This window comes from Xenia sp. Carnegie-2017, unplaced genomic scaffold, assembly GCF_021976095.1.
Source record: "Xenia sp. Carnegie-2017 unplaced genomic scaffold, XeniaSp_v1 HiC_scaffold_14, whole genome shotgun sequence".
In the NCBI taxonomy this organism is placed as follows: Eukaryota; Metazoa; Cnidaria; class Anthozoa; order Malacalcyonacea; family Xeniidae; genus Xenia; species Xenia sp. Carnegie-2017.
In genome coordinates this window covers 1,161,371-1,179,534 of record NW_025813447.1, presented here as the reverse complement: position 1 = coordinate 1,179,534, position 18,164 = coordinate 1,161,371, and the positions used below count along the sequence as shown (strand labels likewise).

Here is an 18,164-nt window from a genome sequence, read left to right as displayed (position 1 = left end):
ACCCCCGACTCTGCTGTCGAGTTAATTTTTTGCGAATAAAAACAAAAGACATCTTAAAGTCAATCAATATGTCACAAGACAAGTTATGCAATAATTTATTTGAGATCCATTAAATCAATTGATTGCATTTCACTAAGGGACATATGAAAGTCACAAGATATGAACGACGTCCACAGCTTGCCACGCTATCAAAATGTTTACTCTATTATCAATTAGATGAGGAAATTTTCCGCCCAAACACAAACAGTAATATACTCAATGTTGTTATTATTAACACAACTATATGAAATTGAATGCCATACATTATCGACTAAAAACAACGACTGATGATGACGAGTTCATCGTAGCATTTCGATGTTGTAACGGGTGTGATGTCATCAATTTTGATGACGTCACATTATGACGTGACAACGGCGTGGTTACTAGAGGCGGCAAAATATTCATTGAAGGTGCCAGTGGTGATATTTGGGATGATAATGGTATCATGGAGGATGACGATGGTATCAACGATGAAGGCAAAAACTGGAGGGAATCTTCAGGTTTTGAAGAAAATACTGACATGGACGAAACCAAGCTTGTATTGGAAGGGTCGATGGAGTGCGATAAAGCCAAAGACAACGTTTCGTTTACTGAAACTGAAATTATCGAAAAATTATCAGAAGAAAAAAGTCCACAATAAATGAATTACATAACGATATTTACAGTTGGACGCATAAAATGTGAAAAAAACTCCCCAAAAACATAGATCTAAGGACGAGCTTTTTACTCGACTTTGAATCAATCATAAAATGTTTCATTTTCATTTCTCATCATTTATCAAACAAACATCGTTCGACTTATCATGGCAATAAATTTTTTTTTAAAATAACCTATAACAAGCCAAAGTTTAAACAACCGCTTGTTGTCCGTGGTTTTAAGAAACTTTTTTGTTGAGTTCAAGTTGTAATGTCTATGGTTGTGTACTGACTACTTTGCATTTACGCAACCTGCGGATGACAGTACGCCAAGCCGACAACGGTCATCGAGGTACGAGTTTGAAAATGCATTTTTTAAAACAAGTTAAAAATACATACAACATCTTAACAGTATTTATGACTGGAAACTTATGCAGTCCACTAGATCAACTAATGGAGTTCATACTAAAGGAATGGATCCCCTCGCATTGCTTAGGGAGTAACAAGCTTGTCTTTATCAGAAACTTTTAGAAAAACGATCAACATTCTTGGCAACAGCCTACTGTGGATGTACTTGCACCATTTTGGGAGTTAATAATTAGGAAATCGTCATAAGCAGTTCACTTGACCAACTGTCCAAGTTCTTGGTAATGGCGACAGGCAAATGAATCTGCTAGCATCAATAATTCAGTAATGCTATCTACGTATATCAAATCAAATAAAACATTACCTGTAATTGTTCCGTTCACTTTGAAAATCAAAAATCCCGACAGTGTTATTTTTTCTCTTATACACGAGATATTCAACCGCATAATATGTCCTTTGTATTTTCTTCTTTTATTTCTCCACTGAATAAGAAAAGAAATGAAAATGTTTACACGAAGTTTTTGCAAACGGTGCAGCTGTGCAATCCCAATAGCAAGGTCAGTTTTTGTATTTGTGGAGGGGCGAATGAAGTTTTCTGCGTTGCATTTAATTGCTTGCAGTACAGGAGTAAAATTAACAGATTTTGTATACTCCAACAGCCCAACTTTCAGTGTTTATATACTAACACTATTTCGTGCGTTCTGAAAAAGTAAAGTAACTTTCAAAATTGCAAAACACGTTTACTCCGTAATATCTAGGAAAACATTGTTGAATAACGCGGTTCATTTTAACGGTAAGCCCAAGCATTGTATTGCAAGCTATTCTGATGTTGTTTTAAATATTAATCACCTGTAAACTAAGCAACATCCAACCTTCGTATTTTAAAGGTAACCAATTATAAGTTTCCTCGATGTCATCATCATCCAGTTCAATTATCTTCCATTTCAAACCTTTCTTAGCGGATTTCCAAAGTTTTAATGAACGGTGACTTAATGTCTCAATTTTGTTCAAGACACACTTTTTCTTACTTTCCAGTTTCACTTTAAAAGGAATCAATGTTTTGCCTGGGTTAATGCTGATGACTTTCAACCGTTCATTACCATATTCTGTCTCGCTTAGTTGAAAAAACATATCTCCGTGTCCTACAAACAATGTGAAAAAGAATTATGTCCTAGCATGAAAAAAAGTTCACGATGTTTTCATCAATATATGCTATCAAAAAACCATAAAATATTACAAAATGTTTTAAGGTATCATTATAACTTTTACAAAAATAGGTCATTCGATGGATAAATTAATCTATCATTCTCAAACATTCAATCATACTTTAAAATTTTAAAAAAGATATGCAGCTGTATGCTGCGCCAAAAAATATAAAATGAAAGCACTACCTCAGCAAATTCTGCAGTCAATATATGGTCAATACATGCGTATATGGGGCACATCTATTGATAATCAATATTTAGGAGAGTGGATCATATTGAAACAGCATTGCAACATCAACGTTAAATTTGTTTACTTATGTATTAATATATTTTCAATACACTTAAGTCTTCACTCTCCTATCATGAAAAAAAGAAAAAAAGCCTGTAGGCCGAATTCCGCACAATCCAAGTAAACTAAGAGTAAATTACCATGACAGAACCCCGAGACATAGATAGTATTCTGACAACGTATCTATGAACAAAAAACTTCTAGGAATGCTAAAAGCCCGAGCTAATGAAGGACAAAAGACTTCGTTTTTGAAATTAATAACTAACAATAGCCGGAAATTGTACATTTAAACAACCATTGAACTAGGAAACAATAAAAGGCTTTGCTGTATATTAACCATAATTACCTGTATTGCGAAGCATGGAATCCGCAACGCATTTCAGCTTTGAAATGACAAATGTGCTGTGATTTCGTTCACATTTACATCTACATATGTGAAGATTTTTCACAGTCGACCTCGAATTTCGTTCTTCACAAATTTTATGACAGCCTATAGACAAACTAGGATAAGAAAATACATCTTGTCTGTTCCTCGTCACGTTCACCAGAAAACAATTTACACGACAATAAATCACGATCAAATATATCCACAAGATATGAACGTTTTTTGACAACTGCAGTTTGAAAATCATCTTTCACCTAACACTTTAGTTTATGAGACTCAAAACAAAAAGAACAAAGCTTAATTCGTATTGCCTAACAGTTAGCATACCGGCAGTCAATAAGCGAATACAAAAGATGCCCTTTAAGTTGTAATTGCTCTTTTAATGTCGTCTTACATATATTGGACTTAGTTATTTTTGCTGCATCAGCATTTAGTAGGAATAATTACTGATCTATATAGTGAGCTGTAGTGACTAATCATATTATAAGTGGCATAGATATAACATACACAGCGAGAAGAAAGAAGATATGTCAAGAAACCATCGGCATTTGAAATTTGAGACCAAATTATTCACTATAAAAGGACAGATGTTAAAGGAATAAGCAATGTGGCCAATGGTCAATATTTTGCGAAAACTTCGAGTTTGTTTCAATACTCTTTTACTTGAAGTTTCAAGAAAACTTCGATTTTGCGAAAACTTCGAGTTTGCGTTTAGGTAAGTTAATTACGGTAATCCCCGACTCTGCAGTCGAGTTAATTTTGGCGAATAAAAACAAAAGACATCTTAAAGTCAAGCAATATGTCACAAGACAAGTTATGCAATAATTTATTTGAGATCCATTAAATCAATTGATTGCATTTCACTAAGGACATATGAAAGATATGAACGACGTCCACAGCTTGCCACGCTATCAAAATGTTTACTCTTTAATCAATTAGATGAAGAAATTTTCCGCCCAAACACAAACAGTAATATACTCAATGTTTATTCAATAAGACAAACTGCGACAATAAAGCATTTGATTTGAGACGTGCATGGCTTTGCAAGCTAATTCTGAGTTTGTGTTTTGTGGAGAAACGGTTAAAATACACCTTGAGACGTACTAAAGAAAAATTCACGCTACATGAAGTACTTCACTCGTGAACGACCCTACAATATCAGTGTTACAGAATAAGGAGTATACGGAAGGAACCTTTGATAATACCTTACATAAAACGCACATTGGCTATCATTTTATATCCATTGAATTCTCCCCAATAATTTCCAACGGTTACAATCGCATGGCGTCTAAACATTCTCGGTTTCCAATAGACTACATGCAGAAAAGGAGTCATGTCATTTTAGCGGTTGGAAACTTGGAAACGAGAGAAGACCGCAACTCGAGTAGCTGGAGTAATGGCGGGCGCGAGTAACGCGAGAAACTCGAGGAGCGCGTGGAACGCTTCGCACCCCTGATTGACCCTTTTGTATAATCATTATTTTGTGCTACTGCATGAAAACTTTACACGAAATAAAAACGTTTATCACGGAGATTCATCAGGCAAAATCGTCAAATAATGAAGACTGTCGTCTTCGATGACACTATACACTCGTTCTGGATTGTGGTCACCGCCATCTTCGTCTTTTTCCCCTTTGTAATTTATTTCTTCTTCTAATGTACTATAGGTTCTTTGTGCATGTTCCTCGCCATCACGACATGTACTTTCGCCATTGACAAAGGACGTAGATGATTCGTATAAAGTATTATAAACCGGCTCTAAACAAGAGCAAATACATGTAGGAAAAATCTTAATAAAACATTGGAACTTTATAAACCGGCTCTAAACAAGAGCAAATATATGTAGGAAAAATCTTAATAAAACATTGAAACTTTCTAAATCGGCTCTAAACAAGAGCAAATATATGTAGGAGAAATCTTAATAAAACATTGAAACTTTCTAAATAGGTCATTCCAAGATTCCGATTACTCAACTGCCTTGAAGAAAGCATTCAACTCAAGAATGAAATACAACTTACCGGGAGGATCTTCCTCCGAAAATATTTCGATATTAGTTTTGGCTGGAATCTGCTCATACTGTGAAAAACGGAAAACTTAAGTAAATCATTTTCTTTATTGAAAACGAGCTCAACAAAAAATAGTTCCAACTCACCAGGTTACATGAATTTCTCCTCAAAGATTCATACATAGGCTTCGTTCAACATTTTGGTTCTATCTAAACTAGTATAGTTGTCAACGTCTGATGTATCTGCAACGAAAAAAAGAAAATTATGGCTACAATTTAAATGCCATTACTTATGTACGCAAACTTTAGCTCGCAGCGTATGGAAAAACGTTGCTTTGGAATTCTTAAATTTGTAAAGGTGTGTGGTTCTAGTTCGGATTCTATTTTGTTAGATTTTTGAGGCTGTAGACGTACCATGTCAGACATTTTTATCAGCACTAAACACAAATCACAATTGCTTTTGCGTAATAGTTAGTTATAACGATAATTATTCAGCACCCCCCTTGTAAATTTTCCCTTGAGCTGATTTATATAGTTGCACAGTTCAGAACAGGGGGTGGTGTTTAAGCTCATTCAACGAATCGGGTAAAAATAGTTTGAATATATAGTCACACTGCGCTGAAGGAAGTTGAAAGTTTTGTTATTCTAAATTCATTATAAACAAACATATTCGTACATAAACATACCTTCAATCCCAGGATATGTTGGAAGATCATAAGCCTCAGAATAGATTGCCTCCGGAGTTGAAACGTGATTCTAAAGAAATGACATCGCGGGATTAATGAAAGGATTGTCAATGCAAAAATCATGACAATTGCACGTTGAATTATTAAATAAAAATTGTAGAAGCTATAGTAGTGTACTGATGATATCAGAAACACGACATTAAAATTTTGAATTTCTAATTTAGCTCAATAACTAGGTAATACAAGGGAAAACAGTCCGGTACTTCAGTAAAGTTTGTGGTTTCCGTTTTAAACATTTAAAAGTCGACCATAACACGAAATATAGTTTGATTAGACCGCTGGATTAAGCCACTTGACACTTACATTGCCTACGACGTTTTTCGCAACTACCTCTGTAAGAAACACAAAAACGCCATTATGATAAAAATAAGGTTGAGACGGTTGACAACGAGAATACAAACCATGATTGACTTTAGATGCAATCCTGCGACGTCTGACACAGATTAACGCTATTACTACTACAGCCAAGAATAAGACAATACATCCTGCGCTAGCCAAAGAGATGATTATCAGATCGTCCCCACTGCCAGTGGCCATCTTCTTGGCGTTATGAATGGATGCACCACTCGTCGACGCAGAAGGCAAACCAGCTTCTTTCGTAGTCTTGAGAAAAATGCAAAAAAATGATGTAGAAATAAACCAGAAACTAAAAATTCACCTAGTGCAAGCCATTGAAATATAAAAGCGCATCTCATCTCATCCACAAGATGTCGGAGGAGATGGTCGACGTTCTATACCTATTTCTATATCCTCCCACAAAGAAAAGGGTTGAGGGTTAGAATAGGATTGCATAGGATTGATTGCTGAACAGATGCAAGTGAAAAATATCACTTTTTCACATACCTATAGTGTTGCTTACGAAGGCAATACCCTGCCGTCTAATTAGAAAGATTTCATTTTAATCATCCTCACCAACTTTCAGTTTAATCTCGTGAGTTAAACGTAAATACACATGCAGAACTTACGTAATAAGTCCATATATTTGTCTGGGTTAACGACTTGTCTTCATTGGCGGAATGTTTGGTTGGCAGTTGATTAGTGGACCAAATAGTTGAACTGGAAGAGTTTGTGTTTGGTAAAAATTTCGATATCAATGAGTGAGTGACTGTCGTTTTCTTCTTCGTCGGCTTTACTTTTGTAGTGGTTGATGTGAGAGTGATGGGAGAAAGGTTAGAGCTAGGCTTTCTATTAGATACTTTGGTTAACATTGAGCTTGTACTAGGAACTGTCACTGAAATAAGCGATAAATTTCCCTGTAGTAATCTTCAACAACTGACATACAAATTTTGACGAGTCACATGTTATACCAGTTATTTTTCCTGCTGACTTAAAAACAAAACAATCGTTCTCCAGGATGGAAGAATTTGAAAGTCGTTTTAAAGTGTAAGTAACATTCACCAGAAACAACTGTCCATGATACTGATCAGGAACCTCGTTCCACTAGAAAGCAATTGAAGAAAATAAAACATGAAATTGCCCTCCAGTTTAGTGTACACACCATATTCCTCACTCACTAAAAATATATTTACGTATAACATATAATAAAGGTCTATTTTTACGAAATAAAATCAATGAAATTGAACTTAGAATCAAAATCAGTCAATAATGTAATAGTATTTTCATGGCCGTGTGTGATAATTTAAAAAGGGCATGATTGATTTCCCCTTTCACAATTACCTTAACGGCGACTTTCGTTCTGTCTCCGCTTCGTGTAGTTCTACCTTTTGTGAAAATAATTGAGTGACCGACTTTTCCAATGCCATTTAAGTAAGAAATACTTTTAATGCGAAACTGATCGACAAAATATCCTCTCTTGAGATTCTTCCAGTAAACGAAATCGTTGCCATTTTCGACATATCAAGTAATTGTATCCGACTTCCCCTATACTTTTTCTCAAATTTGATTCTACAACCTTAAAGATTTAAAGAGAAGTTGGAGATTCAGTCATAGCCAAGAACGATATGTATTCAATAAAACATTATTTATTGGACCTTTTCACACGAAAACATATGAAATTAGCCATTTAAAATGCTTTCCTTTTCCAAAATGTCTCGATCAGTTTAGTGAATTTCATGAAACGCGCTTCACAGTGCAGCGTGAACAGATAAAAATGTTTACAATAATGGCTATGATGAAATTTAATTTCCTGCACACGATGAAATAACAACTTTTAAGATGAAAACGCTATCACAAAAACGACGAACGTATCTTTGTTGTAAATTTTTTAAGTTGCAATAATATTTATTAAACAAAACTAACAATACTTGTTAACACATAACGACTTGCTAGTTACAATACCATTATCCTTAACATAAACTATATTCTAAACATAATCATGTATATAGCAACAACCATTACCCAGACAATGTCTTTAATGACAACTATAATCTTAACCATATCCTTATTATAAACCATAACGCCAATCGCTACGAGGTCACCCTGACATAAGTCCTTAACATGAACCCAAACCATAATCATATTGTTATGTTAAAACAAAATGCAAACTAACTTACCACTGCGAACATTCTCGTTCGGTCGACATTGCACGAGTTTCCTGTCGAAGGTAGAGCTCGCATAGTTACAAATACATTGACAACAATTTAGATGGCAGCGAGCATTGGCATTTTTGCAAAACTCTTTACTCCCCTGTGACCAATCGCAAACTTTCGTTTTGGGATTTTTAAACATGTCGTTGTCTCCGCGAGTGACTTGAAACGACAGACCATCTGACGACAACACCAAGTTTAAAACAACATAAATAAAAGCAACGACTACGAACGACATTTCATCAGCAACGTTACGGCAGAAAATTTTGCGGTAAATGTAAACAATAGTGATAAAAAGAATATTCAAAGCCAGTGGAATACAATGTGACACAAAAACGGTAAATCTTTAGTCAACAGAAATTAACGTGATTTAACACATCGACGGTTAAAATTTGAAACCGAAAATGATATAATTTGTTTGATAGGTCACTATTGTTGATACAACTCTGTTCCGACGAGACAAATTTCCGGTGTAATACCAAATTTCCAATTGCACAGGAACAGAAAAAATACCTTCTCATGAGCGAGACTCCAGCTATCTAACTCAGTCGCAAATCCAGTGTTATTATGTTATACACAGTCGAGATAATTTCAATTTACGAGCACATTCTGTTGTGTGAACATTTACACTGTATGCAAAACTAAATGCGCACAGGCACATACATGAGATCATGTTTCTTTCACGGTCTGCGCTGTTTTTGTGATGACGTAATTATTGTATCTCTACATCAGTTTTATAAAAGCGCTGCAAAGCTGTTGTGGTGAAAATATTGGAAATGGCGAGCCGTGAGCATAGAAAAAACCATTCAGTTTACAGACTTACATAAAGTAATGATTTCGCATAGGATTAATCGGATATAGATTTATCATGTCAAATGTGATCCATTAGTTGAGAGTTAATGCCCAAGATAATCCAGCTAATTTTCCCATTTGTATAATATTATTGTACGCTTCATCACGACCAATCAAGGCACCAAAAATATACGGCTAAAAACAAAACAGAAATCGAGGTCTCATTTCCAAAAAAAGAAACTTGATAAGCAGCAACAAAATTGCAAATGTTTTATAAAAAACGTGGAGTCAGCTTACAATATGGCGAACAAGAAAGGTAGAGTTGATTTTCACACGAAAAACATTGAACAGTATAACATCGAATGGAGAAACAATTTTTACTTTCATAAGAAACCAGCCTCATATAAAAGAATTTATGAATACGGGTACCCCTCAATTAACGTTCGATTGACACCCATGTGTGAAAATATAATTTAAATTGCACTGAACACTTGCTTGAAAAGTAAAATGTAATCTTCAAACAAATTTAGAGATGAAAGTAGTACTACGGCTAATATCGCAGATAAAAGGTAGTTGTGCGGCTAGGATCCTAGATTTAAGCTAGTATTACGGCTAGGATGAAGGATTAAAGCGAGTGGTAATCAAACATTAAGCTAGTATTACGGCTAGGATGAAGGATTAAAGCGAGTGGTAATCAAACATTAAGCTAGTATTACGGCTAGGATGAAGGATTAAAGCGAGTGGTAATCAAACATTAAGCTAGTATTACGGCTAGGATGAAGGATTAAAGCGAGTGGTAATCAAACATTAAGCTAGTATTACGGCTAGAATGAAGGATTAAAGCGAGTGGTGATCAAACATTAAGCTAGTATTACGGCTAGGATGAAGGATTAAAGCGAGTGGCAATCAAACATTAAGCTAGTATTACGGCTAGGATGAAGGATTAAAGCGAGTGGTAATCAAACATTAAGCTAGTAATGTTAAAGCGAGTGGTAATCAAACATTAAGCTAGTATTACGGCTAGGATGAAGGATTAAAGCGAGTGGTAATCAAACATTAAGCTAGTATTACGGCTAGGATGAAGGATTAAAGCGAGTGGTAATCAAACATTAAGCTAGTATTACGGCTAGAATGAAGGATTAAAGCGAGTGGTGATCAAACATTAAGCTAGTATTACGGCTAGGATGAAGGATTAAAGCGAGTGGCAATCAAACATTAAGCTAGTATTACGGCTAGGATGAAGGATTAAAGCGAGTGGTAATCAAACATTAAGCTAGTAATACGGCTAGGATGAAGGATTAAAGCGAGTGGTAATCAAACATTAAGCTAGTATTACGGCTAGGATGAAGGATTAAAGCGAGTGGTAATCAAACATTAAGCTAGTATTACGGCTAGGATGAAGGATTAAAGCGAGTGGTAATCAAACATTAAGCTAGTAATACGGCTAGGATGAAGGATTAAAGCGAGTGGTAATCAAACATTAAGCTAGTATTACGGCTAGGATGAAGGATTAAAGCGAGTGGTAATCAAACATTAAGCTAGTAATATAACTGGGACCAAAGATGAAGCAAGTATTTTTGGCTAAGATCAAAGATTCAGTTGGTATTAAGGCTAAAATTAAATATTTCGACACAATACCTCATCCTTGTCCTTAACAACAACTTCAATAGACATACCACTACCAGGCAAGAGGAACAAAGGTTTATACTGCAAGAAATTCACACAAATCTCCCGTTCTTCAAATGTACCAAGCAAAACGACGATAAATATACCCAAGATAAATATACCTTGTTTAGACGTTTTATATCCGAAAGCTTCATGAGGATATTTTTCGTTATGTTTGTTCGCGAGCGTTCAAAACAAAGATAACTAGACGAAAAGAAAAGAAGAGCTCTGGATTCTGAAATACATTGTAGAGAACAATAGAAATATAAAACCATGACCAGCCGACAATTTAAAAAAGTATAATATAAAACAAATTCCGAAGAAACAAGACATCTTGAGATTGCAAAATATGAATCAAAACAAGACGAGAAGTAAACTGTAAATTTTCGACTTTATTTCAAAGTCATCCTCAGACAGAATGAGACATAGTCTGAAGTCAGACATTCTGTCTGAGAATGACTTTGAAATAAAGTCGAAAATTTACAGTTTACTTCTCGTCTTGTTTTGATTCATATTTTGCAATCTCAAGATGTCTTGTTTCTTCGGAATTTGTTTTATATTATAATAGAAATATAAGACTATATTTCTAACATATTTTTGGTTAATTATGTCGTTATGATGTCATAAACAATCATATATCGTTACATATTTGTCGATTTGGATCGTCCAGGCACAGAGTAGATATCTTGACAGAAGGTCCACTCGTGTCCGAACTTTTGATGTTCGTCCCCCCACTTTTCTGAAGCAAATTCTAAGCAGACACGCCTTCCAGCAAGATACTTCCGCTAGATCGCAGTAGAAAATATAGATGTTTTTACAAATATAGCGTTTTGCACTACAAAAGCTTGGAACCTTATCTTCTTCGCAAGATGATAACTCTTTGTAAAAATTTCGGCAAACTTTTGCTTTGAACTTGAACTATTAGTAAAATAGCATTCTCGTGCAATACTATTCCATATTGATTTTGTGAAAGTTTCTTGCTGGGAAGTCACGCATGCGTAGTGAAAAATACGCCACGATTTTAGCCGAGTGGGCCTTCTGTTAGTTGCCTATCCTGTGGTCCAGGTTAATGGTGTTCTGAAAAGGACTGTTGGTGTTGGTGTTGACTGATGCTTCGACAACCTTAGCAATTGTCATTCTTAGAGTCTTATATATTGTAATCAACGAAAGTGATGTGTACACCAAACTGTAAGGAATAATATAGTAAATTCTTACTTTTGGGTAAGGTAAAGATGTCCATGTTTCATATTGACCAGCGGCTTTTGTTTATCCATTAAACTTGCTCGCCACCCTTCTTCCCAACCTGAAAAAAAAACAAAAAAATTTTCAGGATATTCGAATTGTCAGACAACTAAACGTAAAGAGTATTTCATCTCTCCGTTGGATAACAAACAATTTGTATAACTTGACAGATAGTCTTGACAGGTGTCCTTGAAAGAGCTAAATACTTTATTTTAATAAATATGTTTATAACCTTTAACGAGAATTTCGTCGCTCGCTATTTTATATCGTTCACAAAACAGTTTGGAATTAAGAGAAAAAGTCTCTGAAATAAAAGGCACATCGGAGACTTGTTCACCTTCAACAATCTGTATGAAAAAAGAAAAGGACGAGATTATTTCATGACTGAGCTGATCACAATAGTAAGCCCTTTATACAACCATAGAAGACTGACAACCTCAAATTCAAGAAGCGCATTTCGATAAACGTCATTGTTTAGTTTATTATCTACAGGTAACTGTAGCCACAAGCGATGAGTCGTATCGTATCGTTTCTTGAGCTAAAAAAATTTCCAAAACACAAATAAACTTGGCAAGCAGTCGCACCTCACGTAAGCAGGCACCTTTGGGCCAAATTTGCGACCACAACCTAGTGTCTGCATACTGGAGGTGTTCGCTTATTGGAAATTATGAAAGGTTATATCGCATTGGCGACAGCCCAGAGGCAGTGTCCGCTTACAAGAGGTGAACGAAAGTAGAGGTTTCACTGTATCTATATACGTTTTGCAATTCCAAAAGATAAGTTGAAATAGAATATTTTTACGTGCCTTTGGAAATCGTGCATAAAGTGGATTGACTATGAATAACTTCCAACCGAGGAACATGCCTGAAAAGGAAGAAAGATAACGTGAAAACAGGAATGGAAGTATATAATTTATGTCGAATATAAAAATAAAATCAAAATAAAAAGTCTTCGGCTATGCAGTTCCAGCAATCAAGTATGTTATGACCTTGCAATCGCAAGCGTTTGTTTATGCAATTAAAATTGAAGTAACCACGAAAGAAAAAAGTAAACTTAAGATAGTTGCAAAGAGCAAGCAGGACCCATACCAATAATCATGAAGAGCTGTGGTCCACTGAGCAGTATTGACAGTAAAAAGATGAACCATAAAACGATATACAGCTTTAGAGTAATACTGGGTACTTCCCACATCACAAGGCTAAAAAATTATGGAAAAAATCGATAAGTCTTCAAATACACCACACAACTAGTTAAATTCATGACGACTAGTTAAATTTAGCAATTATTAAGATAAATTAACTAAGAAACTAATGCGTCAGCACCGCAGTTTTATTGATAAAGAAAACGCAGTGCGTACTTTTTAAATTTTTCCAAGTAATCAGACAAGTCGCCCAACACATTCTGAAAGAAAATATTTTAACAAATTTTAGCGAATCTTAACACAAGTTAATCATCCAATCACGAAGTAACGATAACAGTTGCGTAGCCCTATCGATAATTGATTGGCACGCGGGGTTATTCATTTGTTCATGGTCCGCCATATTAAGCTCCTTTGAAACAATTATTTTCTGCAGATTATAACATGCATATATGAATATTGCCCGATTATTTGCCCCCCCCTTCTCGTTGCTATAATTAAATGAAAATAATTCCTAGGAAAGTTAACCAAAATTAGAAAGGAGAAGGGTATCGCTCATTTTGCCATTTTTCAATATACAATAAAAATGAAAGTAATGGTTTGAACCCGGAGTATCGTTACATGTTTGTAAATGTAGATCGTCCAGGTTGGTATAGTCATCATTTGACTCTGAAGATGACTACCGCTAAGGTTGTCGAAACGTCAGTCAACAACAACAAAAACAGTCCTTCTCAGGACTTTACCAACCTGGACGATCTACATTTACAAACAGTAAAAAATTGTCGGCTGACGATAGATATTCTTTCGCTCTTTCTGTTTATTGACCTGAACTTTTCTTGCCACATGTAGAACAATTTGAAATTTGTCGCTCCATGATTGATGTTCATCTTCTACCTGCGGCAAAAATCACGCGAATAAATCAAAAAAACAGCAACGAGTCTTCTTGGAGAAGGGAATGATGAGTTTTAAGGAATAATCTCGCTGTAAAATGTAGCCATTTATAGGTACATGGTAGGTTACGTTATGTCTAACCAATACAGATTCAGTTATATTGTACAGTTTAGGTTCAATCTGATCACGTGCGATCATGTTAGATCACGTGCGATCATGCATGATCACGTAAAATCGTGTAAGATCACTTAAAATCATGTAAGATCACGTAAAATCATGTAAGATCACGTAAAATCATGTAAGTTCACGTAAAATCACGTAAGATCACGTAAAATCATGTAAGACCACGTAAAATCATGTACGACCACGTAAAATAACGTAAGATCACGTAAAATCATGTAAGATCACGTGTCATCATGTAAGATCACGTGCGATCATGTTAGATCATGTGCGATCATGTAAGATCACGTACGATCATGTAAGATCACGTGCGATCATGTTAGATCACGTACGATCTTGTAAGGACGCGTGCGATCATGTAAGATCACGCGCGATCATGTAAGATCACGTACGATCATGTAAGATCACGTGCGATCATGTAAGATCATGTAAGATCACGTGCGATCATGTAAGATCACGTGCGATCATGTTAGATCATGTGCGATCATGTAAGATCACGTACGATCATGTAAGATCACGTGCGATCATGTAAGATCACGTAAAATCATGTAAGATCACGTAAAATCATGTAAGATCACGTAAAATCACGTAAAATCATGTAAGATCACGTACCTCTGTTTTTCTTTTCAGAAATTGTTCCAAACCTGAAACAATCCAAGGAAATAAAATCACTAAATACAAGTATTCTAAGCAGACTGAGTACACATCTTTTTTTACCTGTGGTGGATAAAGTTGGCAGAAAGTTGAACAATAAGAAAAAACAAAATGATAGAAACCGTCAATCCATGCCAAAATGAAAACCAATACACCTATATGTACATGAGACAGTTCATAGCACAGATTCAATCAAGTCAAAAGTAGCCAGACGTACGTAAACAAACCAAAAGTATCAACAAAGTTGCAGCTGGATTCTTCCATGACAAGACCCAGTTGACTTTATCAGAGAATTCTTGAATAGGCTTCAGGCCCTTTGCTATTATAAATAAATTTGTGACAAAACCTTCGCTGAAATAATCCAAACTCAATATCCGGGAAATATAATCACACAGACTTACAAAATCTGCTGATGTTATCCTTTAACCTGTAAACAAAAATAAACTTCATATTGAATATAGACAACACACAACATAAACGAGGTCAAAAAGGTACTGGATGCGTGTTACGTTTTAATAGCCAATGGAGGACCATCTTCTTCAACGGATCTTTCAACTGAAGTGTCATCATTAGATAAATCAGAGACAATATTCCAAAACTAGACATAATTAGGAACCAACTAATTCAATAATGAAGAAAACTGATACTAGATAGATCAAAAACAGTTTACAAATGAAAGGAAAAAAGAAGTTTATGCTTGGTTGAGCTTTTACAGAAAAAAGAAACAAGTACGTATAGAAATTACCAAAGTCTTACTTTCTCATACTTACAGTCAAGGTTAGTTTCTGCGTCACTGACAAGTACAATGTATATAAACAGTGTCTAAATCTTGAAGTACGAGTCCTAATTGCTATGGAGATGATTAAATATTGATATAATTTTCCCAGGGTTATCAACATACCATAATATTACATAATTAAAGGGTGCGAATTAAGGTGGAAAAGTGCATCGCGATTTTCGTAGCAAAATGTTTAACCCCCCCCCCTCAAAATAAAAATAATATTTTTTTTCGTTTCATTCCCGTCGCAAAATAAAAACTGATGTAACTGTATATAACTATCGATAAGAAGAAAATACACAAAAACTAAAATTTCATCCCGACAAGCCTGTTTTGTGATTTCTCACTCTTCAGGGGATAATATGAAATTGTAGTTTTTGTGTATTTTCTTCTTCTTATCAATAATTATGCTCTGCTCTAACGCATCTAGCACTGTAATTACGGAAAATCAAATAAAAAAAAAAACTTCCTATGTATATATATATCTATATATAAAATCAAAGAATTGACGAAGTAGAATGCTTATCATGCCACTGAAATATATATTACGTACCTAGTTCAACAAAAAACTTCCATATTCAGTGCTATAGAAGGTTTTTCAAGATTTATCTCGTATGAATATAATTATACAATGATCCTTCGCAAGTGCTGGGTGCTGGTATGATTCTAGTGAATATGCAAACTACTAATAAATCTATAAACGCATTTTATAACAACAAAAACAACTAGACGCTAGAACAGCGAAATTTTTTCCAGCAAAAAACGCGTAAACAAGTATTCCAGGGGCTGGTTGCACGAAGGTCGAACAGCGCTATCCACTGGACAGCAAATTTTTCTGAACGAGTAAAAAATCTCTTATAAGAGAAAAGATACGATTTGAACTGTGCAGTCACTGAAATAAAACGTTGTTTCGAGGATTATAAATTTCTTTGTCGTAGAAAAATATAAACATTTTTTACAAGTTTGAAAATTTTCCTATCCATTGGATAATCCCACAACCTCTCACATTTCCCACTGAAAGTAGATCTAACCAGGATGAATAATGATCTTACAATTATAGCGCGATAATAAGATTTTAAAAAAATATTTAGAAAGTAAATTTAACTAGCTTTTGTGCATCGCGTTTCAGCGCGATTAGTGCATCGCGTTTCGCGAATCGCGACATTTTAATTCGCACCCTGAATTAACAATTAGTGTATCTTATAAAGCATTTGTACCTGGCAAATCTTCATTGGAATATGTCTCATCAACATTATCTTTAACTTCCGGAGATGTTTTTTTATCATCAATACCGGATGATTCATCCTCTTTGAGCAAAGGTTTTCTCCTTTTTCTGAAAATATAAATGAATATACAGCAGAGTAAATGAAGAGTTCTTTTGAAGAATGTCGTAAAAGGTTTACAGCAGTAAATTGTTTAATTATACTTGAGCTTTGGAAGGAAGTCATTCTCTTGTTCTTTAAATTTCTTCAATTTGAGCTTGAGTTGTTGACATTTTATTTGTTCTCTCTCTAACTCCTTTCTAACCTTGAAAACATCACTTGCTCGCAGAACTGACAGTTCATCACCTAAGAATTACATATAATGAAGCAAAAGTTGAGATTTCCAACATAAAATTAACACAAATTAAAAAGATGTGAAGCCAAATGCAACTTAGAGTTTCCAAGAAATCCCCCTATTAGGGAATATCAAGAAATAGATTTTGTCCGTTAATCATGGACATGCACTGCGAGGGGGGTGGGGAGAAGTCATTAGTCCATGATGAAAAACAAAAATTAGGACAAAGGCTGACTTAAGAGACTTTTAGTGTTATAACACACGAATTCTATACTCCTCGTATGAAATAAAAAAATTGAAAAAACCCCCCAAAACCCCAAGATAAAACAAAAAACTTTAAAACAATTAAGCAATTGATAAAACAATTGCACATGAAGCAAGCATTGCAACATTTTTGGAGACTGAAAATCAAGTGGTCTGCATTGAAGGATAGGAAACTGTATAATCACTGTACAAGTCCGACATCACCAGACAAAAACTATTGGTCAACAGCCCCTTATTAAGTCACATGGTCAAACTGATGTATCTGCTAGAGTGTTCAAGGAATCCATACACCTATAATACCTTTGGGTGCCCAGTTGAAGGTTCTCACCATGTATCTGTACAACCTGTTGCTCTAAATGTTCTTTAAACCTACCCATTTCCTGATTTTTTATCATGACATCAACCAATTGTTCTTGAAGCTGTTCCAACTGAGTCTCGTAAATTTCCTTTTCACCTTGGCTTAATGGTACTTTACCAACATTCCCACCTTCGCTTGAAATTGCTCCTACTGAAGCAGAGTCTACGGGTTTTATTTCGCTACTACTCTTCTCTATCTTTCTGCCATCGGCAATAGAGGTTCCTCCATCATTCGTAGCCAGTAAAGACTGTAATGAGAGTGCACTAGCACTAACGTTATCTCCATCATTTTGATGCATTGTAGAATTTGTGGATGACATTGATTCACTTCCTTGTGAAACACGAGGCTTTGAAACGCTGTCTAGAAACTCTTTGCCTTGGTGGACAAAAAGATTGAGCCAATCATTTGACATTTCGCTTCAAATTCTACG

The 18,164-nt window shown here is 35.2% G+C and overlaps 3 protein-coding genes across 3 annotated transcripts; all 3 read right to left on the bottom strand.

The window, feature by feature from the left end:
• Positions 1 to 53: 53 nt before the first annotated feature.
• Positions 54 to 3,677, bottom strand: LOC124433957. The gene is made up of 4 exons (XM_046983826.1): positions 2,881 to 3,677; positions 1,890 to 2,182; positions 1,405 to 1,522; positions 54 to 635 (listed from the first exon to the last, which is right to left on the bottom strand). The coding sequence occupies exons 1-4, from the start codon at positions 3,164 to 3,166 to the stop codon at positions 304 to 306; spliced, it is 1,029 nt and encodes a 342-aa protein (XP_046839782.1). The 5' UTR covers positions 3,167 to 3,677; the 3' UTR covers positions 54 to 303.
• Positions 3,678 to 3,703: 26 nt separating this feature from the next.
• Positions 3,704 to 7,513, bottom strand: LOC124433958. Its single transcript, XM_046983827.1, has 9 exons — positions 7,347 to 7,513; positions 6,977 to 7,109; positions 6,635 to 6,900; positions 6,071 to 6,272; positions 5,973 to 6,001; positions 5,610 to 5,679; positions 5,071 to 5,166; positions 4,937 to 4,994; positions 3,704 to 4,676 (listed from the first exon to the last, which is right to left on the bottom strand). Exons 3-7 carry the CDS (start codon positions 6,875 to 6,877, stop codon positions 5,099 to 5,101), a joined length of 612 nt encoding a protein of 203 aa, XP_046839783.1. The 5' UTR covers positions 6,878 to 6,900; positions 6,977 to 7,109; positions 7,347 to 7,513; the 3' UTR covers positions 3,704 to 4,676; positions 4,937 to 4,994; positions 5,071 to 5,098.
• Positions 7,514 to 8,533: 1,020 nt separating this feature from the next.
• Positions 8,534 to 18,156, bottom strand: LOC124434145 (GRAM domain-containing protein 4-like). The gene is made up of 19 exons (XM_046984026.1): positions 17,750 to 18,156; positions 16,982 to 17,123; positions 16,773 to 16,888; positions 15,548 to 15,627; positions 15,287 to 15,375; positions 15,179 to 15,204; positions 15,005 to 15,096; positions 14,841 to 14,932; positions 14,736 to 14,767; positions 13,878 to 13,942; positions 13,272 to 13,315; positions 13,003 to 13,112; positions 12,720 to 12,778; positions 12,351 to 12,452; positions 12,147 to 12,261; positions 11,888 to 11,975; positions 10,795 to 10,876; positions 10,646 to 10,714; positions 8,534 to 9,202 (listed from the first exon to the last, which is right to left on the bottom strand). Exons 1-19 carry the CDS (start codon positions 18,144 to 18,146, stop codon positions 9,101 to 9,103), a joined length of 1,902 nt encoding a protein of 633 aa, XP_046839982.1. The 5' UTR covers positions 18,147 to 18,156; the 3' UTR covers positions 8,534 to 9,100.
• Between the last annotated feature and the right edge of the window lie 8 nt (positions 18,157 to 18,164).

What these genes read in the sequence shown, in the direction of transcription:
- LOC124433958 (XM_046983827.1), bottom strand. Translation starts at nt 6,877, where the DNA reads ATGTTAACCAAAGTATCTAATAGAAAGCCTAGCTCTAACCTTTCTCCC. An exon ending in CGAAAAACGTCGTAGGCAAT is followed by an intron (nt 5,680 to 5,972) that starts GTAAGTGTCAAG and finishes TCATTTCTTTAG; the next exon opens with AATCACGTTTCAACTCCGGA. An exon ending in AACATATCCTGGGATTGAAG is followed by an intron (nt 5,167 to 5,609) that starts GTATGTTTATGT and finishes TTTTCGTTGCAG; the next exon opens with ATACATCAGACGTTGACAAC.
- LOC124433957 (XM_046983826.1), bottom strand. Translation starts at nt 3,166, where the DNA reads ATGATTTTCAAACTGCAGTTGTCAAAAAACGTTCATATCTTGTGGATA. An exon ending in TTCCATGCTTCGCAATACAG is followed by an intron (nt 2,183 to 2,880) that starts GTAATTATGGTT and finishes CATTGTTTGTAG; the next exon opens with GACACGGAGATATGTTTTTT. An exon ending in GGATGTTGCTTAGTTTACAG is followed by an intron (nt 1,523 to 1,889) that starts GTGATTAATATT and finishes TTTCTTATTCAG; the next exon opens with TGGAGAAATAAAAGAAGAAA.
- LOC124434145 (XM_046984026.1), bottom strand. Translation starts at nt 18,146, where the DNA reads ATGTCAAATGATTGGCTCAATCTTTTTGTCCACCAAGGCAAAGAGTTT. An exon ending in ACAGCTCTTCATGATTATTG is followed by an intron (nt 12,779 to 13,002) that starts GTATGGGTCCTG and finishes CTTCCTTTTCAG; the next exon opens with GCATGTTCCTCGGTTGGAAG. An exon ending in CATCTTTACCTTACCCAAAA is followed by an intron (nt 10,877 to 11,887) that starts GTAAGAATTTAC and finishes CTTTTCGTCTAG; the next exon opens with TTATCTTTGTTTTGAACGCT.